Raw genomic sequence first — 27280 nt, 5'->3', positions numbered from 1 at the left:
TATTCAATAATATGTATGTTTTATTAGAAATATATTCCAGACACAAGTATCACAAATCGGATTTTGAGAATACCTTATATTTATTTGTTTTAATCCTAAACATCAGGGATAACATGAAAAATGTTAACAAACTGACAAACTTATCACTCAGCCTTTTCTGTATTGCAATTCAGTTCATTGGCTGTGGCTTTTGAGACTCCAGTGACTGTTCACCACTTCAGCATTTAAAATCCCTTCTTCAGAAGCCAGTCCTTCAGCTCTTTATCAAACTGCCCTTTAATTCTAATAGTCCCGGTTACTTCGTTGACCTGTGTTGGAGGCTCTTTGCCCGTAAGCCCCAGCAGGAATTCCTTAACATCCTTGTTCAGGGCCTGGAAACGATTGATGTAAAGTAGAAAATAGAATAATCTTGGACCATTATATTATTACACATAGTGCTTCTAAACACGTCTGTTCATTACACTCACCCATATGTCTCCCTCAACCTTTCTGAGCAGAGTGCTTTGCTGATTCCCATGCTTGATGTCAGAGTAAACAGGAACATTGTGCATTCTGGAGCGACGGATCATGTAGGGCAGTGAAGGTGGAGTATCTGTGTAAATAATAAAAAACAAATAAAACTCCATCAATAAAAATATCACAAAATACTTTTCCCACAACTCATTAAAAATGCAATATGATGCAAAATATCTACCCCTTATAGCTAAGAGACTGGTATGATCATATGTATTTTCCCATCTAGGATAACAATAAAAGTGCGTCTACCTGGTGGTGGGATCCATCCTGACGGTGCAGGACCATCACGTCTAGGAGGAGTTGGGATGCGTGAAGGAGGAATAAGTCTCTCCACAAACCTGAACTCTTCTGTGGATTCAATGATGCCCCCTGATCCTTCAGGAGGGCTGTTTTGTGTCTAAAATCAAACAAAACAGTCTTGTTAAAGCACCCATCTATGTTTCAATATTAAGCTAAAATTGTTGGTTGTTATTGCACAAAACCACTCGCAACATTTCAAGAACAAATCATCCCGATGCAAATTAACATTGCGACATTCAATGCACCCTATTATTAAACTACAAGGATAAATTATAAGGTAAAACTGATTGTGATACTAACTCTTAAGCAAGCTCCACAATTCAATGAACGCGTGGCTGGATTAAAAGCTCTGTAAGCAACTCGGCAGACTGTCAAAGACATGCTTCTGACGGAGGCGGACATTTCTCTTTTCTGAGAGAGAGGAAGGACAGCAAAATCTTACGTCATGAGTCTGAATGAAAAGCTTTATTGACAACAGAAAAAAATGCAAGACCTTGACTAAAATCTATATTTATAACATGTTATTTTCACTTCTTTGTACCAAGAAATTAAAACGCAACATTATAATAAAATTGTGCTTAAAATGCTGTCCATGGGACTTTTAAGTGGCTTTAATAAAATGCGCATGCGCACAGCATTTTCTAGAAACGCGTAAACAACACTTCTGACTTTTTGATGTTGTGTTTGGCGCTCGTAGTCATCTATATCGATTCATGTTAGTAGTACTTGTCTTTACTTTCAATATATAAGTAATAGTGGTGATGATATTGTGCCGTTTGTGACAATTCTGTCAAGGTAATGACATTTTAATTCTCTGTTACGAAGACTTGACACCATGCAGTTGTTTGTTCGTGCCCAGACTTTGCACTCCGTTCATCTGAATGGGTCCGAGACTGTTGCCCATATCAAGGTACTTTGTGTTACAGTACGCATTTTATACAGTTTATTTAGAGAAACCTGAATCGGAAATTGCATTTCACGAACTGTACTTGTTTTCTCAGGCTCAGATTGAAGCTTTGGAGGGTCTGGCCTGTGATGATCAGATCATTTCACACTGCGGGATTCCCCTTCAGGATGAGACACTGGTTTGTCAGTCTGGTATTGAGGAGTTCAACACTCTTGAGGTGTCTTCGAGGCTGTTAGGAGGTAAGGATCAAACCCCCATGCCTTTATTACCCTCTACCTGTTACCATTTACCATGGTAATGTTGTAGATGGAAGGTCTGATGAATTCCATTATTTTAAACATCATTTGTGCTGAAAATAGAATATCAAAGAAATTATAAATATTCCTTTATGATAATTGGTATTTGCCTCTTTATGATCCATTTTTTCATAAATATAACCTCTCCCAACCCAAAGGCAAAGTCCACGGTTCCCTGGCTAGAGCAGGAAAAGTCAGAGGACAAACTCCCAAGGTAAGTCTACACGTATTTGTGTCCCTACTTATACCATTCCCTATAAGAATGTACTCTTTCTGTGAAGAAAAAGTACAGAATTTTGTGTAGCAGATGAGTAGGCAACTTTTGGGACATTCTACCATGTCATAATGATGTCTTCAATGGACCGCGAATGTGAATCCTGTCACCGTAAACTGTCCTGTCAGTCATATTGTCACAGTTAAAGGGATAGTTCACCCAAAAATGAAAATTCTGTCATCATTTACTCACCCTTAAGTTGTTCCAAACCTGTATTTCTTCTGCCGAACACACAAAAAAAGATATTTTTAAAAAATGTCATTGTCAGTAACCAAACAGCTGATGGACCCCATTGACTTCCATAGTATTTATTTTTCCTACTGTGGAAGTCAAAGGGATCTATCAGCAACTTGGAACAATTTGAGGGGGAGTAAATGATGACAGAATTTTCATTTTTGGGTGAACTATCCCTTTAACGTCTTCATATACACACACTTCACATTTCACTTCATTTAATTTGCTCTACAGTCTTCCTACTGTACTGGAGAGAAAAGTAGCATGTTGATATGAGAGTGGAGGGTCTTTCATGTGGAGAAACTCCTTGCCTTTTAGTATAATGCTGCATTTAAAAGTTCACAATGTTGTTGCAGATTTGATAAAGGATTTCTCCAATCATTTTGTTCACTTAAAACCTTACCCCGAAGCTTCATTTCAACATTCTATGATTTTGGACACACTTATTCTAATTTTGAGAATTTATTAGGATGAATAGTATGCAAATACAAAATATTGCATAATATTGTGAGAATCCTAATTGTGAGCATTTACTTGTTTATTGACTTATTGCACCGATATTGATCCTTTCAGGTGGACAAGCAGGAAAAGAAAAAGAAAAAGACCGGCAGGGCAAAGAGAAGAATTCAGTACAACCGGCGCTTTGTCAATGTTGTCCCAACATTTGGCAAAAAGAAAGGACCAAATGCCAACTCATAATTTTCTCTTCAAAACGACTATCAATGTTCACTGCATTCCTGGGCAGTTTTCTTTGCTTTATCAGTAATAGATTTTTTGATAGGAAAATTGTAATGTAAAAGCCAGCTGATTCATACAACTAATTTGTGCACTTTATATGCTATAACGATGTTTTGTACAAGTATAGTATAGTAAAAGAAAGATGGTTTGTAAGTTGCAAAAAAAAAAAAAAACATTTAATGCAATATGATTGATTCATTTCATTTGCACGGTTTTACTGTACATTGGAATAAAATTTGAACTTTGCAGCATCATGCACTGTGGCTTTGGTGATTCATTCTAAAAGTCCATGTCAATATAGGAGCAGCAAGTGCAACGTTATTGTTTTCTTGTTTTCTTTCCCACTGGATCAGCGATCACCGCGAGACCCCAAGAAGCCAAACCTGGAGAGAAAATGTCTCAAAGTCAGATCTGATTTCATAACTCATAACAGAGAGTGCATTAATGATCTCACCTGCTGCAAACATGATCTGAGCCACTCTCCCCATAGATCTGGGTCCACCTAAATGTTTTAATTTCTGCGCTTGCATGAAAACATATCCGCCTGAAGCCAGCAGCCCACCGCCCGAGAGGATTCGACAGCTCCAGCAGTTCTCAGAGAGCGGTTTTGTGACAGGACTCGACTTCTCCGGTAGTGGCGTTGGACTTGACATGTTCTGGAGAAAGTGTCAAAGCTCCTTTTGTACTGTTCTCAGCTGTTTATAAACAATGACACGGTCTACTTTCCAAATAATTTGGTAACATTGTTAATCTTGATACAGAGACCTATCCACCAGCACTAACTCTATCAAACATTTGGACGCATTGTGGAAAATACCGTTGACCTTAAAAACCGGAAGCATTCCGTGTTAGCGCTGTGTTATGCACTCGTGCAAGTCATTGCTGTGCAGATATTGCGCAGGCACGATTACCATTCTACTACAGAGCGTAATAGAAACACTATTCACTTAACTTGTTCACGATTGAGATGTACAATATAAAGGGTACGGCCAAATATTTGTACAAATATAATTAACACAAAAAAACACTTTGTTTTATTTACAATTTAAATACATATATTTAAACAATTTTACTTGTAAAACACTAACCCTGTTGGATAATCCAGGTTTTTGGACCAGCCATAAAACCAGCAAATAGCAGGTCATGCCAACTTAATATGTTTAAGTTGTTTTTGGAACATATGGTCCAAAACGGCAACTATTTTAAGATTATTTATCCAGGAAGGAAAACAAAAGTAAAGCAAATCTGTCAGTGCCATTCATGGCCATGTCCATCAAATAATAACCAACATCATAGCCTATGACATGGAGCATTTGCAGAGAATTTATTTAAATAAGTCACAGCCTTCATACTTTTCCTCCCATGCATATGTACATAATCCCGGTAGCATGTTAAAGTCTGATATGTGAAAACTCATTCCATCATTTCTGGCTCCCAATTCCACGTGCAATGTTTTCATTGGTCTCTGCAGCCTCTTTCAGCACCTGGAGCATGAGGGCATTTCTCTTCCTGCTCTCCTCCATTCGGAGGGGGTTGGCCTCGGGCAGATTCTGGAAAAATAGAGGGAGAGATGGATCAAGGTTACAAATCTTATCAGGAATTTGAACTATAATTTCAGATGCAATTTAAAAACCTCATAATATTGTTTAAACATTCTCGTGAACAAGGTGTTATTAATCCATGACTAAGTGCTATTATCCAATGCAATGGAACAACAACAACAACTAATGCAGCTCACTCATAATTGTTATTAACCCGGAGGCGTAAAAAGGGACTAGAGAGTAAATATCATCGATCAGAGTGTAATAAAACTTGACCCTGCTTAAATTAATTCGTTAATAAGAGATCGTGTAAGCCTGTACGACCACATGTTGACAAACAATTACATGAGGCACCTTCCTCGCATCAACCCCGCATTTTCTTTATAGGTTTGTGTTTCTCATTTATAGAGCTGCAATGTTTTCGTACCTTCAACATTTCCCTTTTCCTCTCTTCTCCTGGTGAAATTATGGCCCACATTCCGTAGCCGACACCGACAATCCCGACCAGCCCGATCGAGACCAACATGGTCCTCATGGCGCTCATTGTGTGCACGAGCTCTCCGCGAGCACGACAAAACTCTTTAATTATACGCTTGATATAAATGATCAAGTTTCCCTAGATCGCGGAAAAAGCTAGGTCAGTGTGAGTATACAACACTGTCAGTTGACACGATGCGGTGCATTGTGGGAGTAGCCTACATCATTATACAACTTTTTTAACCTGTTACTGGGAGATTTGGTCTGTAATTATTGTGTAAATGAACAGGCGCACGTGCTTTTAAGTCTTTTAACTCTCACATCACCTTTTACCGTCTAGTCGCACTTTCTACATACAACGGAGATGACCGTATTTCAAGCTAATATAAGAGTTTTGTTTTCTCCAATTATTTGTTTAGAACCTGGGATATACATTGTAAAACTAAATAAACACTAAATAATCAAATCGACAACAAACATATAATATAATATTTATATAATATAATAATTATAACTTTTTAATTGTATTTTTTTTTTTTTTTTTTTTTTTTTACAATGCTGTCAATACAATTTGTGTAGAAACATTGGATTATATTATTAACTTTCATGTGGAAAGGTTCCAGATAATGTTATTTCTTGGGTTTCATATTTCTAGGTGGTTGTTAAATTTTTTTGTAGTTGAATATTATCTATATAACAGGATTGGACAACATGTGGGACACAGCATAAGAGTTTTGGTAATAAAGCAGCTAATAATTAAAAAAAATTGAATTAACAATCAATTGAAAATCAATTTAATGGATTATGTGAAAATGACATTAACTGTTGGATATAGTCAAGAAGGTCAAGACCTCTGAGGCAGGACAGGCCAAAATCAACATTTTATAGACAGTGGATTCAGACATTTAGCTATCTACTTTTCATGCTAGGTGAATTGTTTGTTAGATAATAGTTCTCTAATGGTTTTCACTAGGCTATGCTAGGTAATAGGACACAAACACTACACTATTTGTGGAATGTGGTATGATGAGGTAATAAGTCAGGTATTAATCATTGACTATATAACAGAACATTACTTCAATTTGAAATATTGCTTTTTAAAATATTAGTCATCTTTCAAGGGTCAAATTAACGCATTTTGCATAATGCAAAGCTGCACGCTGACTGAATAAGTAAAACAAAACAAAAAAACAGCAGGACACAGAACAGTTGTTAATTATACTTTCCACCAGATGGCTCTAACATACTATCTGGTCTAAGTGTGTGTGTGTGTGTGTGTGTGTGTGTGTGTGTGTGTGTGTGTGTGTGTGTCACACACACTCCGTTCAGGCACAGGCACTGCAGGCTGTGTGGGTGTAGAGAAAGCACATAAGTGCTGATAATGTGTGTCCATCAGAGTCAAGGTGCAAAATAGATAGCTAGAAAGGAAGATATACATTAGTGTCCCTTTAAGCGACATTTTCCCAGCTTGAGCACATGTTGAGCTTTGTTCATCCCTTACGAAACATTGCTGTGGTAACCATATTTCTGCACAAACACCATAGATGCAGCTACTACAACACAACTAAGATAACTTGCTATTATCCATCACTGCCATAACAATGAAAGCAGAAAAAAACAAGATGATTCTAAAAACCTCTTACACCATTTAAAGAAGATGCCATATTCATATATTATGGTTCTAGAGCAATAACAGCCTGCATTTTACTGGAAATGGATTACATCCGGTTTAGTCAGAGCAGTCTAAAGGAATCCTATCAGAAACAAATTTTGTTGATAAGTTAAATGTGCATGATTATGTTTAGACTTTACAGAGTGCTTGACTCTTGCATTGTCAATACAAAATATTTACCAAAAATTGCTGCACCTCTTGATGGAAATAAATGTTGTGATGTTATTTCCATCAAGAGGTTCATCAATTTTTGGTCAAGATTTTGTATTGACAATGCAAGAGTCAAGCACTCTGTAAAGTGTAGCCTACTCCAGCACATCCCAAATACTTTCAATGAATTTAAGGTATAGACTCAGAGGTGCCAATTCATGTAAAATGATTCTTCATTTCAATTTGAGCCTGATGAATCTCTACATTGTCATCCTGAAATATGGCAATGATGTGTCTTCCTAAATGGTTCTTTAAGAAATAAAAAGCTACACATTCCATCTATTAGGGTTAGAAGAACCATTGCCAAACATGCTAGAAAGATAATTATCACTAATAATCCAATCATAGACTCTCAAGCATTTGCCCATTTAAATTCAAACAGTGACTTTTTGCCCGTGCAGTGTGTGTGTGTGTGTGTGTGTGTGTATTTTATATATAAAACATATTTTTTGTTCTAAAACTTCCAGCATTTAGAACTTTCAGACAGCCTACATGTTGTAACCACAGCGATTCCTTCACCTTTCCTGTTCTGAATTCCATCCGTGCTAGAGGTTTAAACTTCTAAAGTTCTGAAGCAGAAAGCGAGGTAATTTCTACTGGCTGCGTTATTGCTTGAATATTTAATCGTTTCCTGCTTCTCGCGCCCCCCACACCCCCTCCAAATCACTCAGTCTATAATGACACCTCTCACGCCAACCCCCTGGCTGCCTTTCCTCTCTGATTGCTACAGTAACGCTTGCAGATGCCTGCTCTTGTTGCCATGACTCCCGTTTTTTCCCGAAGGTGCACCGCTGATCATTGAAGGAAATATTCATGTGCGTGTCTGTGTATGTAGACTGTGTGTGGTTTACCTTCGATGATTATAGGTGTGCTTTGCATTTTTAAGCGGTAATAGTTTGCCCTTGTCTATGCAGTATTGTTTTATGTATACAGAACACATGCACGATGCTTTCATAATGTTCTCAACAGCGTTTAACACAGTTCAACACCTGTGTGGTGAGGTCCTGTGTGGTATTTCACAGTAGCACGTCCAGTATGAATGCTAATCATGGCTGGGATGGCGTTGGGAAGCAGAGCCCACTTACAGTTCTCGGCGGAATTTCAAACACTATTTCACACTTAGAGTTTGCGTATGTGTTGTACATAAATCATCTGTGGAAAGGGGAACATGGTATGTGTGAGTGCGTGTTTGGAAATAGATACCTAAAAGTCTGTACTTCCCAAATACAAAGTTCATCTTTTTTTCACATTAATATAACATAGTTAAACAAGTACATTATGCGCTTAAGCTTCTGCTCTGTGCAAAACTGACCTTTCTGTCTTGAGCAAATACATAACAAGAACATTGAGTGCTGGCCATAGTACGCTATTTTTATCCTGACTGTACACATAAATATACAGCTAATAAATTAAAAGTGTTGCAGGTAAAAAAATAATTTTGTAATGGTTGGTATGGGGGTTATGCTGCGTAGTGCGTTCACGCCATGACGCAATTACCGTAAATTAAGCTCTGTATGCTTTTGAATCGCTCTGACAGTATTTTAATGTCATACAACAATTGGTCTGCACAGCATCGCTTCAAACCAAACACACCTTAAATCTGCAGTGGTCAGGTGGTAATGTGGTACAAGTCGTAGCTCTCATTGTAATTACAAGTTCTACAAGCACTTGAATGATTTTTACAGTTCAGAATCATTACGGTAATTATGACATGGCATGAACACTCCTTTAAACTGAGTTCTGGAATACTTAATTGTGGTTGGTCAATCACAGATCTCCCGTCAAATAATTTTGCATAATTGCCAAGGAAAGTGCTAGGTCCTTATCAGTCTTTCACGTTCGACGTGACTTGAAAGAGGTGGGGTCCCCTCTGCTATCCACCAATAGTTCCTTTTCCCAGCAGAGGGCTACTTTGGTTTATACATAGGGTGATCTGAGGGTTACAGTGGGTGCTCTCCAGCCGGGCCAGCAGCAGTGTTCACCCAGGCCGCAACATGGAGCTGGTCACAGGAAAGGGACGCAGCCCGTTTCAGTCCTCGCCAGATCCTCCAAGCGAGAGATAGAGGGAGGGAGATGGAGACCCAGAGATGGAGGGAGCTGCTCTTCTGGAGACGGTGGGTGCACCGCTTCTCCCAGAGGAGGGTAGGGTGGAGAATCCTTTGTTGAGTTTGTTTTTTGTTCCGCACAATTTCAACAAAAGAGCAGATTCCACAATCTTTGGGTCCCAAGAGGGCGCGGTTGACAGTGAGCAACGCTGTGACACTCTCGGCCCCCTCTTCTATCGCCAGTAGGCAGGAGTCTGCGCTTCCAAGACGTGACGCCTTCTCATGCGTCTCCTGCCATTCCCTCACGGGAACTGTGCCCTCGTACACTCAGACCCCACTCCAGGACGCTATGCCTTCCGGGTCGGGTCCCTGTCCTCCACCTCACTGCCCCACCGCAGGTACACCTGTGGTCCCACTGGTCCCGCTTGCTCAGTGTCTAGGAGCCTTTCTAGCGCTTTCCAGCCCGTCACGCTGGCTCATTCGGACGATCAGACTTGGCTATGCGATTCAGTTCGCCCTGTGTCTCCCTAGGTTCATTCTGTTCACCTCAGTGGCGGACAAGGATGCTCCTGTCCTGCGTGCAGAGATCGCAGTACTACTGGTGAAGGATGCAATAGAGCCAGCACCTCCAGCCGTCATGAGGTCAGGGTTTTACAGCCCCTACTTCATTGTACCCAAGAAATGCGATGGGTTACGTCTGATCTTGGATCTGCATGGTTTGAATTGGGCCCTTCACAAACTTCCGTTCAAAATTATTTTTAAATGTGTCCGTCCCCAAGATTGGTTCGCAGCGGTCGACCTGAAGGATGTGTACTTTCACGTCTCAATTCTCCCTCAACACAGACTGTTCCTACGCTGTCCCTGTCACCCATGCCCCTTTACGGGAAGTGGGTGTTCGCATCCTCAACTATCTCGACGACTGGCTCACCCTGGCCCACTCGCAAGATCAGTTGTGTGAACACAGGGACTTGGTGCTCAGGCACCTCTGCCATCTGGGGCTTCGGGTCAACTGGGAAAAGAAAAAACTCTCCCCTGTGTAGAGTATCTCTTTTCTTGGTATGGAGCTGGAATCGGTCGCCATGACAGCACGTCTCACAAGTGCTGAACTGCTTGAATCCGTTCGAAGGGCAGGACAGCGATTCCACTGAAGTTGTTTCAGAGGCTCCTGGGGCATATGGCATCCGCAGCCACGGTAACGCCGCTCGGATTACTTCATATGATACCGCTTCAGCACTGGTTACACAACCAAGTCCAGAGATGGGCATGGCACCATGGCACACTCCGGCTGACAATCACACCGGCCTGTCGCCAAGCTTTCAGCCCGTGGTCAGACCTTGCTTTTCTACGGGCAGGAGTTCCCCTAGAACAGGCATGTTGTTGTCTCAACAGATGCCTCCACCACTGGCTGAGGTGCCATGTGCAACTGGCATGCTGCCTCTGGCTCCTGGACAGGATCTCGACTGCAGTGGCATATCAATTGCCTCGAGTTGCTAGCATATATTCCTTGCCAGTCCAGACGGACAACAGGTCGCTCGCTGCGTACATCAACCATCAAGGTGGTCTATGCTCCCATCACATGCTGCAACTCACCCGCCATCTCCTCCTCTGGAGTCAGAAGTGACTAAGGTCGCTTCGTGCCAGCCACATCCCGGACGAGCTGAATCGTGCAGCTGATGCACTCTCAAGACACGTCACATTCTCAGGAGAGTGGAGACTCTTTGGAGCCACATAGGTAGACCTGTTTGCCTCTCCTGACACATCCCACTGCCAGTTGTTTTACTCCCTGACCGAGGGGACTCTCTGCACGGATGCACTGGCACACAGCTGGTCCCAGGGCCTACGCAAATATGCGTTTCCCCCAGTGAGTCTGCTCACACAGACACTTTGCAAGGTCAGGGAGGACGAGGAGATGATCTTGTCGGTTGCGCCTTACTGGCCTACCCGGACCTGTTTCCCAGAACTGATGCTCCTCACGACAGCCCCTCCATGGCAGATTCCCCTAAGGAAGGCCCTGCTTTTTCATGAACGGGGCACCAGATGGCACCCGCAACCAGACCTCTGGAACCTCCATGTGTGGTCTCTGGATGGGACGCGGAAGACTTAAGTGGCCTACCCCCACCGGTAGTTGACATGATCCCTTCAGCTAGAGCCCCCTCTACAAGGCATGTTTAATGCATTGAAGTGGAATCTGTTCGTTGATTGGTGTCCTTCTCACAGAGAAGACCCCTGTAAATGCCTGATCAGAGTCGTCCTTTCCTTCCTGCAAGAAGGGCTGGAGTGAAGGCTGTCTCCCTCCACCCTAAAAGTGTATGCCGAACATCCCGATGTAGTAGAAGGTAAGTCTGTGGGAAAGCATGACCTGGTCATCAGGTTCCTCCTCGCCTTCGCCTCATCCCCACTTGGGACCTCTCTCTTGTCTTTACAGAGAGCTTCCTTTGAGCCTTTGATTATGTGTATTCTTTCACAGTACGGCTTCCCTTTCGGTGAGCCGTGTCTTTCCCTTGGCAGAGCCCACTCTGCCGTCTCTGCTTGTTATTGACTCCACCCTATTAGGCAGGATCTACCACAGAGCTGAGCGACATGGCACTGGCTCAGCTCTTCAGTGAATACTTAATAAGTGAGTCCCGCACACTTCCTTATGTACCCACAGCGCATGGTTCGCGATGCAAATCTCACTCGCCAATGTCCATTGGCTTGTTCTGTTACCACTTGAAGGTGATTGGGCTCTCAGGCGAGATCCCAATATGTCAGCCACTGATGTAACATCTCCATTCCCTCCTTCAGGGAACGCGGGGTTACATTAATATAAACATTTCATGTCTCTCATATCATTCCGCACTCCCCCTTTTCCACATAATAATTCATTTAGAAAAATCAGGGTTATGAACATATATATGTTTTTATGTGCTGAGTAATGTTATTAATCCCATTAATTAAACCTTTGCATTTAATAGATAGAAGGTTTTCTACCAGTTCACCCAGTCTCATTTGTGCTGATAATATCTCGGGTGACATTTTGTCTGATATCCAAAGGCCAATCTTTGTTCTCTCAACTCATCTATCATTCTTACTTAGTTCTCACTCCACTGTTCTAATTTAATGTTCTTCTCCCCCAACTTTAAACTTCTGATAAGGTACTGAGATTTGCACCGATGCATAATTCATGTCTCCCTCTGTCCTTCTTAACGTTCTGTCAGTCTTTTCATCATATTGTTGAAATGAGTCTTCCAATTTTAGGGAGATGTTCTCATGCATTCAACAGCACCGGAAGGTTTTCTAGACATCAGACCGAATTATATCATTTGCTGTTGATTCATCATTGACAAAAGGCATCTTAAGCTGTATAAAGAAAGGGTTAAATTGATGATTCTACTATATTTCATTTCCTTTGGATGGAAAATCTTGGTGATTTGAAAAGCAGCTCTTCAAAACGAGAACTATTTCCATACAAGTGTAGCTGTCTCAGTCTGTGTGTGTGTGTGTGTGTGTGTGTGTGCGTGCGTGCGTGCGTGTGTGTGTGTGTGTGTGTGTGTGTGTGTGTGTGCGTGCGTGCGTGTGTGTGTGTGTCTGTATGTACCAGCAGCTTGTCTGTGGCTCACTCATGTTTCAAACTTATCAATTGTAACCAGTTTCCATGGCAACATCTCTCAAGAGTTGAAGAGAGATGGAGAGAAAGAGCAGAAAGAGAGACAGACTTTGGCAATGGAGCGCATGTGATTACATGCGTGTATTCTGCATGCGCTGCAGATAAACAGCACTCTGGTGCTCTGTGATAAAACTGCATGTTTAAAAAAACAGCAATTTGGGGTTTCTCTTCCTGACATTATTATGTTATTAATTTATCTATACTCTGTTCCATTTCCCTGCTCCATTTTCATATCAAATTGCTTTTCAAAGCTTTGGCAAATGTTTCAACTGTGTGGCCATGCACAGAAAACCTATTTTGGACAGGCTTTTTGGTTTTGATTTTCAGCGAGAGAGAGAGAGAGAGAGAGAGGGAGAGAGAGAGAGAACCTAACATAAAATGCATTTCATTCCTTTTGTGTCTCCATGGCAACCAAACTGTGTTAGCCTCTTATTGACTCCAATGCACTCGCACTTTCTCTGCGTCTCTCCCTTTTATTATCACTCTTTCACATTCCCATTTGCTAGAGACTTGCAAAAAACTTTATCTCTTGGCCTTCATCATTTTCCTTGATCTTTTTTCTCTTATCACAGTTTTATTCCTTTCAATTTATTGTTTTTTTCTTCTTTTTTTATTGTTGAATTCAATTTCCTCCTTTTGCAGACCATCTTATTTTTCATTAAAAAAAACCCTCTCAATTCTCATTTCCCTCCCATTTAAAAGATTTCAACGTGTGAATTTAAAGACAATTTTAGGGCTGATTCAGTACCAGTGAAAATATTGATCAGATCAGATAAGTGAAGATGTTCTGGATTAGTGATGATGACAAGATGAAATGGTTGTTTAATTTACATGTTTAAATTGGCTGCTTTTGTTTGCAAAGCCTGGATGAGACGGCAGACTTGTTTATTCAAATAAGTTCATGTATGTTATCTGACAACTTGTATTTTCTTGGTTGTATTGGTGGTGTCTTACAAGCCCATTAGGGCTGGGCATACAGTAGTATGCAAGACACAATAATAAAAACTATTCATTCATTCATTAATTCATTCATTTACACTACTGTTCAAACATTTGGAATTGTTTAGATTTTATTTTTATGTTTTTGAAAGTCCCTAATGCTCACCAAGGCTGCAATATTGTGAAATATTATTACAATTTAAAATATCTATTTTCTATTTTAATATATTTTTGAATATAATTTATTCCTATGATGGCAAATAATAATAAAAAAAAAATCAGCATCATTAGTCCAGTCTTCAGTGTCACATGATCCTTCAGAAATCATATGCTGATTTGATGCTCAAGAAACATCTCTCATTATTATCAGTGTTGATGAATCGAAAGTTTAATGCATCCTAGCTTTTTTTTGCTGACCCCAAACTTTTGAACGGCAGTGTATATTTACTTCCCACCCAAGATGCAAATCAACAACACTTTTTTTTTTTCGTCGGAAACCTTGTTTTATTAGAACATCTGGAATTGCTTTTGTAGTATATAATATATCCGGTAGTATTCAATTGAATACAGACCGTAAAGTTACCAAAGGTGCTGTAGCGTACATTAATGAATCATGTATAAAAGACATTATCATGCAGGTATTCTTAAATGTAGATACTGCATGTGAACTATATTAATCACACAAAAAACATTCAGTGATGACGTCTATAATGAAGACCCTAGTCATTTGTCTCTCGGCCCACATTCCTGTGCTAATAGCGATTGTCTAGGGTATATTTTCACATTTTTGAGGGTACATGGTACATCAAGTCAAAGCCAAGATGGAAAGAGGACCCAGGAGTTTGAACCAGATAGGCAATGTTTCTAAAAAGCACTAAGACTGTGTCGTCATTAAATTCCTCGCTTATTGTACTGAAATTTGAAGTGTGTGAGTGTGTATGTGTAATAATGAAGCCATTCTATCTAGTGCAGTGGCTCAGGAGTGATACGCTCGGCCACTCTATTCATCTACAAAGCCAGAATTACACACAGCTTAGTTAAATAATCATTATTCTACTTGTTTAGCAGACTGATGGACACAGCACAACACTGGAACTCCAGGTGAGGCGAATTGAGAGGCCCTATAATACACAGAACAAAGTGGCGTTAAATGTTGTGTATAGTCTAACAACACAGAAGATTGCCTGAAAAGTTTGTATTCATCATCATCGTGGTCATGACAACACCATCAGTCTGTTGTCGAAAGCATCATGAGCGAACGTTACCGACACCAGTGTCTCCATCATCTGCATCACGGCCTGCTGTTCGTCTGTCTCAAGCACATCAGCCCACTCGACGCAAATGAGTCTTCCTCTGTTGTTTGCTACAGTTCATCTGTTGGCATTCCAAAAGTGCTTTTATGATTTGTCACAGTCTATCGAGTATTTGAACTCCGGCAGAGGTTGCGGTCAGATCTCTCTTCCCTCCGGTACGGCCCGTCCCGCATGCCCGTCTCAATTAAGAGTCTGCCGTTCTGCTCGACCGCTCGTCCTCACCGCAGCCCATGATGAATGAACCCAAAACATCGGGTGTCAGTCCTAAGATGTGATGCTGCTCAAACAGTTTCTCCGGCTTGTAATATTTATCTCATTGGTTGATTTGCTTTGAAATGTTTGTGTAAACTTCACCATCTGATTTTTCGTAAAAAATACTTCTTGTGCGGTTTAAGGACACTAATAGAACTACCCTGCAACAACTGAGCCATATATTAATAATTTAATCAATTATTATATTCTACCTCTACATACAGGGTTCATTTATAGGTATCTACCACAAATACTGAAATAGCAAATACTTAGCAGTTATGAAATACTTTGACATAACAAGTTTTTCCACAAAAAAATGCGGTTGTTATCTGAAGAAAAAGTCCACGGTCTATTGATTTAAAAGTCAAGGTAACACATTCTGTAATGATCTTGGTAGCACATTATGTGTCTCTTTGTAGACATTAAGAACCGATCAGTTGTTGCTATGAGCAGCGGAAATTTTCAGCAGCCCTTGAGAAATTAAATGGTGTTACAAAACATCTACACTGCCTGAGTCTTTTGTTCACCAGATATCTCTCTCTCTATTGCACTCGTTTTTTCTTCTTCTTTTTAATGGCAGTAATTGAGGCAGCTTTACATTGACGGCTTTAAATGCCTCCTTGTCTTGAGCTTTTTCTACATCTGTCCATCGTCCATCCCCACCCAGGAGATCTGAGGAGGAGCTGAACAAGGTATGTGGATGAGGAAGAGGTGAGCACGACACAGTCGGTCTTTGCTTTGTCGTTTCTCTCCTTCCTTTCATAGTCCTCTTTCCTTCATTTGATCACTTAGAAGCTGACCAAAGCATACACCATACTACAAAAGAGACACAGAGAGAAATTAAGAGATATTTAATAATAAAAAACTTTAATCAAGCACTTTGAATTAAGCAAGACATTCACAAACACTTGTTAGTGATATCTCAAATATGTATATCCCTTACAAAGAATACAGTATGTAGAGAATGATTTCAAAATGATTTATTCCCCAAATTATTTAATCAGATATGTATATGTATATACACCACTGTTCAAAAGTTTGGGGTTAGTAAGATTTTTTAATGTTTTTGAACAAAGTTTCTTAAGCTCACCAAGTCTGCATTTATTTGATCAAAATACATTAAAAACAATAATATTATGAAATATTATTAAGATTTCAAATAACTGTCTATTTTAATTTAGTTTATTCTAATGAGGACAAAGCAGAATTTTCAGCACCATTACTCCAGTCTTCAGTGTCATAAGATCCTTCAGAAATCATTCTAATATGCTGATTTGATGCTGAAGAAACATTTCTTATTATTATCAATGTTGAAAATACTTGTGGAAACTGATACATTTTTTATGATTCTTTGATGAAGAAAATTCTGAATTCATTTATTTGAAGTAGAAATGTTTTGTAACATTAAATGTCTTAATATTGCCGATTCGATTCTTTATTAATCCCCTTGAGGGGAAACTCATTTGCCACCATGGGATCTCCCAGTCACGTGACCCCTTGCTGCGTGTCAGCCATTTTGACGGAATACATCCGTCGGCTACTCATAGATCCATAGAGCTGGTAAGTCCCGCCCCTTCCGCTTACCCCGCTGGACCTCTAGGTTGAAAAATCGTCAATGCAAGTGAATGAGAGAAAATAATTATTTTCTAATCCCGTTTGAATTTTGCAATGAATGTGAACATATGTTGTCTGTGAATTTTTTATATAAATTTTCGTGTAAAGAATGCTACAATTTAGCGGGTAGAATTTTGATACGGTTAGACTTTGTGTGAGAGCACTTAGTTTGTGGACTACAACTCTTCGCTGCTTTCGACGCGTTTGATATACGTCACCACCACTAGCACACGGATCCCGCTAAACATGCCTTTGTTTGAATGGTGACATTTGGGTACAAAACACACAGGCATCTTGATCTAATTCCTTAGATTATCGCACGGTGATTTGTGGAGGGAAAATGTGTTATGCGGTGACGTCACATATGCGACGTGTAGTCTTTCTCGTTATGTCTATTCCACAACTGCTAGCCAAAGAATCATACAATATACTGTCAAACTCGTTACATGAGAAATTACACAGACAACATATGTTCACATTCATGGCACAATTCAAACGGGATCAGAAAATAATTATTTATTTTTAATAAATATAATTATTAGTATAATTAGCCTAATTATTGCAATACTTTGCGCTACAGTATTGATATAATTGCATGCGCAAAAATCATGGTGAAAAATATCTCGATACTGAACTGAACAGAATCGATTTTTCCCCCACCATGTCATGTCATCACACTTATTATTAGCATCACAAAAATAAATATACAAGAGGAAGATAAAGGAATAGAAATTATATATCCATATGAAGCACCACAAGTTCTTTTTACAGGCATTAAATGTGTAGAAAAACTTCCTGACATTGTTCGGTGACATTACAGCTACCTTATTCACTTTCCCATCACGCTACACCGGAGTTTCATTAAAAGAAAATGATTTTTCAATCATCACCGCAAAGGTTGGTCAATGTATTTTATCACCAAATTATAGTACCTGTAATAATTTTTAAACTGAGTTTACAGGGAAAAACACAAAACAAAATCACCAACAAGATCAAGTGTATCTTTAATGAATTTGTTTAATCTAGTTTGATCCAAGAAAAACGAAATAATAGCCTATGCTTATAAGTTATATACTTTTTTATACTTATCACTGACTGTCACTGTAGTATGATAAACTGTCATTGAGACTGTTGAATCAACCTGTGTTTCTAACGATTTATAAGAAGTGTCAAATAAAATACAAGATCAGCTTTTGGTATTTGAAAACGAAAGACTGTAATGTGATAATACGCCTAACGAATTAACTGATCTAGGAATGCATGTATGCGTTTTGCCTGTTTATTGCCGCCAACCACTTTTCTCCGTTTTGTTTCTTTTGGGATACGGTATAAAGATATTCCTTTTGTATGATCACGTATCTGATCGCATCCAAATGCACAGCATCGCTCGGGCATGATAGGAATATTTCGCGACGAGCTGTATTAACACCGGCGGTTTAGCATTTTCTATTCCGTCAAGATGGCTGCTCCAAATGGCGTGACGTCACGTCTCTATACACATCACAACCAACACAAACAATTAAACATTACAGCACAGTCAATCTATACAATACTTAATAGAAAACCTCACTGCAGCAGGGATAAAAGAGCTTCTAAATCTCACAGTAGAACACTGAGGCATCACTAATCTCTCAATAAATGAACTTTTAAGTACACTAAAAATACTATAGTGGATGACCTTCATAAGTCAAAATCATTTTTGCCCTTGTTCTCTTTTCCACCATGGCCTCAAGTGAATCTGGAGTGAAACCAATAACCGAACCAGCCTTCCTAATCATTTTAATAATCCTATTTTTGTCATCCACAGTAATACTACCTCCCCAACAATGCACTGCATAAAACAACACACTGGCCAGGATTCCCTGATAGAAGTAATAAAAAAGCTTCCCACTAATACCAAAAGAACTTAGCTATCTTAAAAAGAATAATCAATCTTGATTTTGCCGCCTTGAACACAACCTCACTGTTCTTCTTCCAGTTTAATGGACACCAAGATATTTATAAGACTTTAATTTAATGCATGCTTGGTGAAAAATCTTACTGACCCAAAATTTTTGAACAGTTGATGTATAGGTATGTAAATTATTTTATTTATGTTATCCAGATAATAGCCATGATTCTATATGTAATGGTTCTGTTCTGTTTATGTTTGGGTGTCTGTGTCTTCATTTAGCCTGTGTATCTATGGGGCTGTTTACATGACACCATTTTCAACTAAAAACGGAAGACTTTTTATGTGTTTTGGCCGTTCATTTGCACGACAACAGCGTTTTGTTGGCCTGACAAATGCTAACTTTTGAAAACGGGTTCCAAAGTGCACGTTTTTGAAACCGAACATCAAAAGTGTTATAAGAATTACACAAACAAACACAATATAACATTTTGTCATCATGAAAAATCCTTTGTGTTCAAAGGTTTTGACATTTTCTTAGAGGAAGTAAAAAGGGACTTTATATCAGAAGAGATGATTTTAAAATTTGGATTACAGTAAATGGTTCTGGCTTTGTGAAGATGAAATTTACCCAGAAGACAAAGTAATAATACAGTTTTATCATGATTAACATCCTTAGAATGAAAATCGGACATACAAATGATAGATTATGTAATTTGTGTAGGCATGTGCGTTCGGCTCGACTGCACTGTAGTAAAATAATGCGTATGTGTGTAGGGCAGGCGCGTAAGTGACATCGCCAACTACTTGTCTGGCATGCATAATGCAGCGTTATTAGTCAGTTTCACAGGTCCGTGTGAACGGGGATCGTTTTGATGACGTTGTCATCTGTACAAAGAAAAAACGTTTTTATCACACCGTAGTTGTGTAAACGTACCCTTAGATCTCAGTTTGTTTCAGTTGTTTGTCCTGTATTGTCTTTGCTACGTGCTTAGCGGTTTCAGCCTCTCTGTATTTTGGAATCTGCGTTTAGTTAGTTTAATAAAAGTTTAAGGCCTGGTTTCACAGACAGCGCTTTGATTAAGCCAGTATTAGACTTTAGTTCAATTAGGACATTTAAGTAGCTTTTATAAAAAAATGCCTTAGAAAAAAAAACATTACTGGTGTGCATCTTGAGACAAAACAGTGGCACTGACATATTTGAAGATATGTCAGTGCAAGTTGCTGTCAGTTAAAACAGATCAAACATGCATTTTAGTCTGGGACTAGACTCAAGCCTTGAAACCAGGGGTAAGAGTGCTGGAAATGGATTCTCCTCTCACACATAATTTTCCTTGGGTCACTAGGGATCACTAGGGTGTTATTGAGCAATTTCTAAGGTGTTTTGAGTGATTATTATTTGGTAGGGTATTCTAGGTGTTTATTACTAGGGTGTTCTGGGTGGTTCTGTAGTGGTACAATCCAATTCTATGATATTCTGTTCTGTAGACACTGCTTGGTTTTCTTCTTAAGTGTTTTTTTTTTTACCCTTTTTATTATCAAGCGAATATTATAAGTCTTAGAAAAACTTAGACTCTTAGAAAACATACCTTTTCACAAAAACTCACATGATTTTGAGGGATCATTCATTTCAAATTATGTCATGTGAAGTACAAATTGAGATACATAACCCTACGTATGAGCCCTAATAATAGCAATGCAGTTAATTACATTTACATTTACATTGATTCATTTAGCTGACGCTTTTATCCAAAGCGACTTACAATTGCTATATATGTCAGAGGTCGCACGCCTCTGGAGCAACTAGGGGTTAAGTGTCTTGCTCAGGGACACATTGGTGTCTCACAGTGGATTCGAACCCGGGTCTCTCACACCAAAGGCATGTGTCTTATCCACTGCGCCATCACCACCCCTTATGTTTGGTTAATAAAATCCAAACATAAAATCATATTTAAATGGGTAGAAGGTGAATAAATGAGGAGGGTTTACCTGTACAGATAGTAGAAAAAGGAGAGAAGGTAGAAGCCTAGTTTGCACCAGGACTCTTTTTGGCAATAATTCAGAATGTCCGCATTCATCACACTCACTGGATCATACATAACTTCAGACCCATCTGCAGGACGGTGGAAAAACCTGAGGGAGAAAATGAGAGAGGGAATTACTACAGGGGAACCATTTTGGAATTTCAGTTAATTGAGGAACAGTTTGTACCTCCAGAGGTGATAGAGCAGCAAGGGGATGTTAAGGCCCAGAGTTACCCATTCCCCTGCACACATGAACATCAGACAGAACAGCCCGTGGATGGAATACTCTGGTACCACCAGCTGGAAGACAGAGGATAGTTTCAAGTACTAGTAATAACTGTAAGCAAAAATATATATTCATCATAACTGTCACACGTTCAGTTCTGATTCTTTATGTGCATGCAAAAAAAGTGACATAAAGTAACATACAAGTGGGCCCTCCAAGTACCATTGGAGTAGAAAAAAGAAAAGAGGTAGAATATACTCTAGGCTCTGAAGATACTCTAGGTGGGGGTCTATGAGAAGGGATTTAAAACTGCATTTTCATGGCATTTCTAACTATTAAAAGTACTGTTCAAAAGTGTGGTGTTGGTAAGATTTTTTTTTATCTTTTTTGAAAGAAGTCTCTTATGCTCACCAAGACTGCATTGGTTTGACCAAAAATACATTCAAAAGTAATACTGTGAATTTAAATATTTTAAAAAAAATTAAATATATTTTCAAATGTAATTTATTCCTGTGATGACAAAGATGAATTTTCAGCATCATTCCTCCAGTCTTCAGTGTCACATGATCCTTCAGAAATCATTCTAATATGCCGATATTGAATAGAAACATTTATTATTATCAATATTCAAAACAGTAGCTTAAGATTTTTGTGAAAATTGTGATGTATTTTTCAAGTTCAAAAGCACAGTATTTATTTGAAATCTTTTGTAATATAATCAATCTCTTTACTGTCACTTTTTTTTTAAAGAAGTAAAAATGAATGAAATTGCATCAGTAGCCTACTATATTAATTATTGGACGATATTAAAGATTTTATCATTTATCATTACCAACCAGTATTGGATATTTAATTGTTCATGCTGTTATTTAAGCGATGTCAAGCGTTTTTTAGGCCAAAACATTTTTTGTCACATGCAGCAAACATCTCCTCACTATCCGCTAGCTGCCTGTCCCCTGAACACACTGTAAAAAAACACGGTCTCTGCAGACACCCCAGGCTCCACAAACGGTAACAAAAACAAACTCCGGCAACACGCTCCACGAAACATAACAAACTGTTCCAGCCAATGACCGACAAGAAGGACTTGGGGGTGGGGTTTGGGGGGTTAGTGCGCGGATGAGGAGGAGGGAGGGTCTAGCTAGCCTCCGTTTTGTTTGACAATACTTAAAACGTCAACAAGAAGTGACGTCACCCGACATCGCTTAGAGCACCTTTAATAGCACTTATCATTTAATAACACGGTAAATGTATTCTTTATAAAATCTCAAAATGAATATCCATTTGTCATACTGTATATTTTATAATATTATGATGCCTAAATCCACTTGTAGCATTTAAAAACAACTGATTTTATATTTATTTATTTAGCCAAAACGGTCAGCTTACGCAAGGGTATCAGCCAGAATTGTCATATCAATGCATCCCTTCTACGAAGTTTGAAAATAGCTGTTTTAAGGGCTTCTCTTTCATGTCCTCCCCACCTTACATTTGTTTACACTTAAATGGATCTTCCACAATTTTACTCACCCTTCGGAGGAGGTTGCAGATTCTCTCGATGTTCAATATTCTTTCCCTCTGAGGAAATACAGAAGAACGCAATAAGATTTCTATCAGCATGCTCCAACTGTTTTGTAACTGTGCAGCATGGATGCATGTTGCTGCGTGTGTTCACATATATGCATGTATACCAGAGAGTTTCTCTGAAACCCACAGTTCACAGTTGGGATGCTGAGTAGTTGATGCTGTGTGAAAGGAATCGTGATCTAAGAAAAGCCTTACCGCTCTTGTGGGGTTGCTCTGATCGATGGGGTTTTTGAAGTCTGTGCGCAGCTCATCAAACGCAATAATCTTGAGAAGAGACAACAGAATTGGTGTTACATGAGCATTTCAACACAACCACTGGACATTTTGGAGGTTAGAAGAGAGAATGTAGGAGAATCTGTGTCCCTTTTTATCTTTAACTTTCCACATTTCTCAAGCCATTCCTACAGCTTCATGCTATGCTCTCCCCTCCTTCTTTTCCCCCTTATAGATCCATATCTCCTGCCATCCCCTCACTTCGTTCTCTGTAAACAGATGCAGTTGCCATGGTGACCGAATGAGCCCCTAAGCGGGCGTCATGGTTACTATAGAAGTGAGTTCACATTCTTATTGGCTGAGAGCCATACAAAGATGGGGGAGAAGGAGAGGAAAGGAGGATGGGGTGTCAGAACGAAATTATGGTTTGATAAGCATTCTCAATAACATCATGGTTTCTCGCCGTCATGCACTCAGACTCTCAGCCTCCCCCACTCTCTGTCTCCTTCTCTCACATACATTTACACACACACTCACACCAAATGACTCATGTTTAGAATCTCTCCCACTCCTGTCATTAGTCAATTCTCAGTCATTTCAAGTTTGCTTCTTAATGGCCCTTTGAACGTCTTACACGTAAGGTCTGCAGTCTAATGCCAATCTGAAAATATCCTTGGCTTCTCGTTTGGCATTCAGGGCTTGCGTTTTAGGTGTTGAAACCTCTGCTCCAGTAGATCTCTGGTGTTTTAGTGTTTCAGACAGATTTTAACAGTTCAGGGCCATTGTGTTTGTCTGCTGTTGCCTTTGTGAGAATGTCGCATCTAATATGAAGAATACAAATGATGTTGAGGTCTCTGGTGGCGACTGTGCAAATTTCATTTGTGATTCTACAGACAGTGGGCTGGCACAGAACAACCAGTAGAGTTCAAATGGGCTGTTGACCTCTTCCTCTTCAGCGCTCTCTCTGTGTGTTTATATGAGGCAGCGGTGAATCTCACTAAAACATGTCTAAGTTACATTACACCCCAATATCAAAAGAATAAGAAATTACATTTTGGTTAAAATGGTCACCTATTTTGAAAATTAAAATAACTTAATTTTTTTTATTATTTTTGAACCCACAACCCAACAGTGGATAAGCACTTTGGAGAATGTATTTTTTTAAATATATATTTTAAATATACATTATTTTAGATTTCTTTATATAATATATCAATATTATTGTAACATATCATGACATTTTCCCCTAAAATAACATTGCCGTAAAGCATCCAGACGTTGCTATTATTTTGTAATTCCCATAATAATAATAATAATAATCATAATATATAATTATTTTGTAATTACCCTGTAGGGTATTTGCACATCTATCATGTGTGTGTGTGTGTGTGTGTGTGTGTGTGCGTATGCAGATATTTATTTATATATTTTTATTTTATTTTTACTTTATACAGTATGGAGAATTAGGGGGATAACTCATAATCCTAAAAGTACATTGCAATTTCTTTAGGCAAAATATAATTTCTTGTTTATTTCTTTAGATTTTTCAGATGAAAAAAGATCCATATACGCACAGGTAGACTCCCACCTTCCTCAGTTTTTTTTTTCTTTTGTATCCGTCTACTTGTTCTGTAAATCATTAATCATCCATGACTCAGAATGTCTGCTCTAATAATAACTGCCGCGATTTGTATTCACCTCATGGATAAGGCCTCTTGTTAAGGGCAGGGGAAACAGCTTGGACAGACACACACCCGTCTCTGCGCTCAAAAAACTGGCACGGAGACACATATTCACACTCACGCATTCAGAGACATGCCGATGACATGGATTCCGATGCCAATTGGAATGGAAGTGTCACAGTGTTACAGGTAAAAGGAACTCGTACACATTCACATGGTAAGATGTAAAACTACAGACGGCTCGAAGCGTACCTGCCAGATGACGAAGAAGATGAGGGCAGCGCATAACACGAGTGTTAACATGTAGCAAAAGGCCGCAAAGGTGAAGGCCATGGCTGTTCCAGCCAGCCTGACGGTGATCCGGGTCGAGAGAGGGCGAGGGGGAGTTTTCCCCTGCTCTCTCTCTCACTCTGTCCTCTCTTCACTGAGTTAAACTCAGTCTCGCCCCCGTCAAGGAAGTTGCGAAGCACTTTCCTCTTCTTCTGTCTCTCTCTACCCCTCGTCTTAAAGCTTGCGGTCCAGCTTAGGATGAAGTCGGGAGAGAATTAGAGAGGAATCTTCTTGGTCTGGAGCTGCAGATATGAGGTGTCTGGCTGGCTATCCGCCTCCGCTGGCTCAAGCGCCTTGCAACTTGTGGCTGGACCGTGTGTGTTTGTGTGTAATTCTTCCTCTCTGTTCACCTAAGATAACTGTTCGAGCTGTTTCCTCTTTTCACTCTCTCTGTTGTATCCTCTGTTCCTCCACTTGCTCTCCTTCTCTGTCTTTTTCTCTGATTGGCAGAGGGGTGTTTGTATATGTGGAGAATCGCTCCCCTCCCCCGTCTCTAAGATTAGTGCTTGTGGGCACATCGGAAGATGAATGTCCTCGGTATACGATCTGAAAAAGAGACATTGATTCGAGTTACAAAGTAAAGAATGGATGAATGAGTTCACCCCAGCTTGATGAATTGCTGAGCAGTAATTACAATTAGACGTATTTTAACTGCTATCGTGTTGTCATTTCAATCAATAACAGGACACATGTGAGCGTCTAATCGACAGGTTTTACAATGATTCATATCCTCTCTTAGATTGAAAGGTGGATTTAATATGAATATATGAACAAATTAATGACAAAGCAAAGTAAAAAAATGACATACTTTTATAGACAGAATTAGAGCAAATTATGATTTTAAAATGAGTCATTGAGGCTGAGTGTAACATAAAACATTATTTTTTACAAATAAATCTTTGTTAGATCATTTGAGTAGCTCGCTTAATGTGGATTTGCAACAAAAACATTTTTTACAGTTATATATTGAACTTATTATCCTAAGTAATCTAACCAAGGCTTTGTATACATATGCATTTCCAAGATACAACTGCATTTCTTTAAAAAATATTTACTGCTGGATTTGGTTGATGCAATGAATCCTTTGATTCATTGCCAATTTTTGTGCATGAATCCATAACAAAGCAGTAATGGTGTCCAGTTCTTGACCATGAATAAACAAAGCATTCAACATGACAGTGAAGAATGGTTAACTAAGTTAGCTGCGTTGCATGACAGGATGTAAGAACATGAGCATTTACCTGTTTTCTGAAGCAGCGGCGCAAGTCTGTCTAGATCTGTCCTCTCTCCCCTCATTTTCCTCCCATCAATCTGGGTCGACACCATGTCAGAAATCTCTGGTCTGCTTTGCTCTGTATGTCAGTGTCGGTCCCATCACAGTCTTTCATTGGCTGCTGCGACCAGGTATAAAACAGCAGAAAGAAGCGACACGTATGAATGGTGTATGGTGTATGAATGCTGGACGTTTTATCTTATGCTCTTGATCCTGCACAGCTTTCTGAAGTCTGACAATTAATTAAGCGTTTTCTCCCCCCCACCCCCCTTACCCATTTCCCTTTCGCTTTCTCTCGCTCTCATTCCTTCTCTGCCTCTCTCCTTTTTTTTATGAATTCAAGCATTCCCCGCTGGTTATTAATCTCAAAAGCAGAAGCAACGGAACAGCCCTTCTCTCTCGCCCCCATCTATTTGATGATAATAAAAATGTGATGTTATTACCTCTGAATGCGCTGCTCAACTACATTCAACAGTCTTCTCTTCCTCCGTCCCTGTATTTTCTGCCCTACTCTCTCATTCCCTGGAGAGATATGAGGGGGCAGAGGGAGCTCCGGAGCTTTTTTGGCTTCCCTTGTTTGTCTCTCTCTCTCTCTCTCTCCCTCCCTAAGTTATTCTCTTACTGTCTCTCTCTCACACAATGTTTCCTTTACTTTCTTCATGAAAGTGCATCTCTGTCACTGCAAGAGAGATGAAGGTTTGATTCTTTTTAGTCAAATATGCAGTCATATTTTCAGAGATCAAGAAGAGTTATTTTATTTCACTCACAATCTTTTTTCCCTTTTCACAGGGTTTGCACAGATTCCACAAATGTTTTTTTTCTATTTCCAGTCGTTCATGACAACTATTATGATTTTTTAAATTATTTTATAGAGTTATGGTGTGTTTTTTGTTATTTCTACATCACATTCAGTTATGGGAATAAATAGTTTAGGCCTATTATTATTTATTATTATTATTATTATTAGATTAAATGATAAAAACCTATGTTTGTACCAATATCTCCAGTAAGACAAATGTAACAGCTTGAGTAGAATGTAACTTAAAAAATGTATTCATTGCTTTAAAAAAATTCTTTGAT

The 27280-nt window shown here is 39.3% G+C and overlaps 4 protein-coding genes and 1 long non-coding RNA gene across 5 annotated transcripts; 1 reads left to right on the top strand and 4 right to left on the bottom strand.

The window, feature by feature from the left end:
* Positions 1–2: 2 nt before the first annotated feature.
* mrpl49 (mitochondrial ribosomal protein L49) lies at positions 3–1256 on the bottom strand. Its single transcript, XM_056247651.1, has 4 exons — positions 1117–1256; positions 766–913; positions 468–592; positions 3–371 (listed from the first exon to the last, which is right to left on the bottom strand). Exons 1-4 carry the CDS (start codon positions 1216–1218, stop codon positions 225–227), a joined length of 522 nt encoding a protein of 173 aa, XP_056103626.1. The 5' UTR covers positions 1219–1256; the 3' UTR covers positions 3–224.
* Positions 1257–1414: 158 nt separating this feature from the next.
* faub (FAU ubiquitin like and ribosomal protein S30 fusion b) lies at positions 1415–3519 on the top strand. Its single transcript, XM_056247652.1, has 5 exons — positions 1415–1531; positions 1642–1726; positions 1818–1962; positions 2178–2233; positions 3101–3519. The coding sequence occupies exons 2-5, from the start codon at positions 1652–1654 to the stop codon at positions 3224–3226; spliced, it is 402 nt and encodes a 133-aa protein (XP_056103627.1). The 5' UTR covers positions 1415–1531; positions 1642–1651; the 3' UTR covers positions 3227–3519.
* Positions 3520–4568: 1049 nt separating this feature from the next.
* Positions 4569–5432, bottom strand: LOC130082728 (ubiquinol-cytochrome-c reductase complex assembly factor 3). The gene is made up of 2 exons (XM_056247582.1): positions 5234–5432; positions 4569–4815 (listed from the first exon to the last, which is right to left on the bottom strand). The coding sequence occupies exons 1-2, from the start codon at positions 5348–5350 to the stop codon at positions 4687–4689; spliced, it is 246 nt and encodes an 81-aa protein (XP_056103557.1). The 5' UTR covers positions 5351–5432; the 3' UTR covers positions 4569–4686.
* Positions 5433–15695: 10263 nt separating this feature from the next.
* On the bottom strand, positions 15696–25428 carry cnih2 (cornichon family AMPA receptor auxiliary protein 2). The gene is made up of 6 exons (XM_056247650.1): positions 24850–25428; positions 22898–22966; positions 22646–22693; positions 21077–21189; positions 20855–20998; positions 15696–16176 (listed from the first exon to the last, which is right to left on the bottom strand). The coding sequence occupies exons 1-6, from the start codon at positions 24928–24930 to the stop codon at positions 16149–16151; spliced, it is 483 nt and encodes a 160-aa protein (XP_056103625.1). The 5' UTR covers positions 24931–25428; the 3' UTR covers positions 15696–16148.
* A 1-nt stretch (position 25429) lies between these two features.
* LOC130082789 (uncharacterized) lies at positions 25430–26788 on the bottom strand. The gene is made up of 3 exons (XR_008806793.1): positions 26644–26788; positions 26169–26318; positions 25430–25473 (listed from the first exon to the last, which is right to left on the bottom strand). It is a non-coding gene; the product is annotated as an uncharacterized LOC130082789 (long non-coding RNA).
* Positions 26789–27280: the final 492 nt, after the last annotated feature.

The sequence above is a fragment of the Rhinichthys klamathensis genome, unplaced genomic scaffold, assembly GCF_029890125.1.
Source record: "Rhinichthys klamathensis goyatoka isolate OS25496 unplaced genomic scaffold, OSU_Roscu_1.1 h1tg000050l_1, whole genome shotgun sequence".
Taxonomy (NCBI): Eukaryota; Metazoa; Chordata; class Actinopteri; order Cypriniformes; family Leuciscidae; genus Rhinichthys; species Rhinichthys klamathensis.
This window is presented reverse-complemented; position numbering and strand designations above follow the sequence as displayed.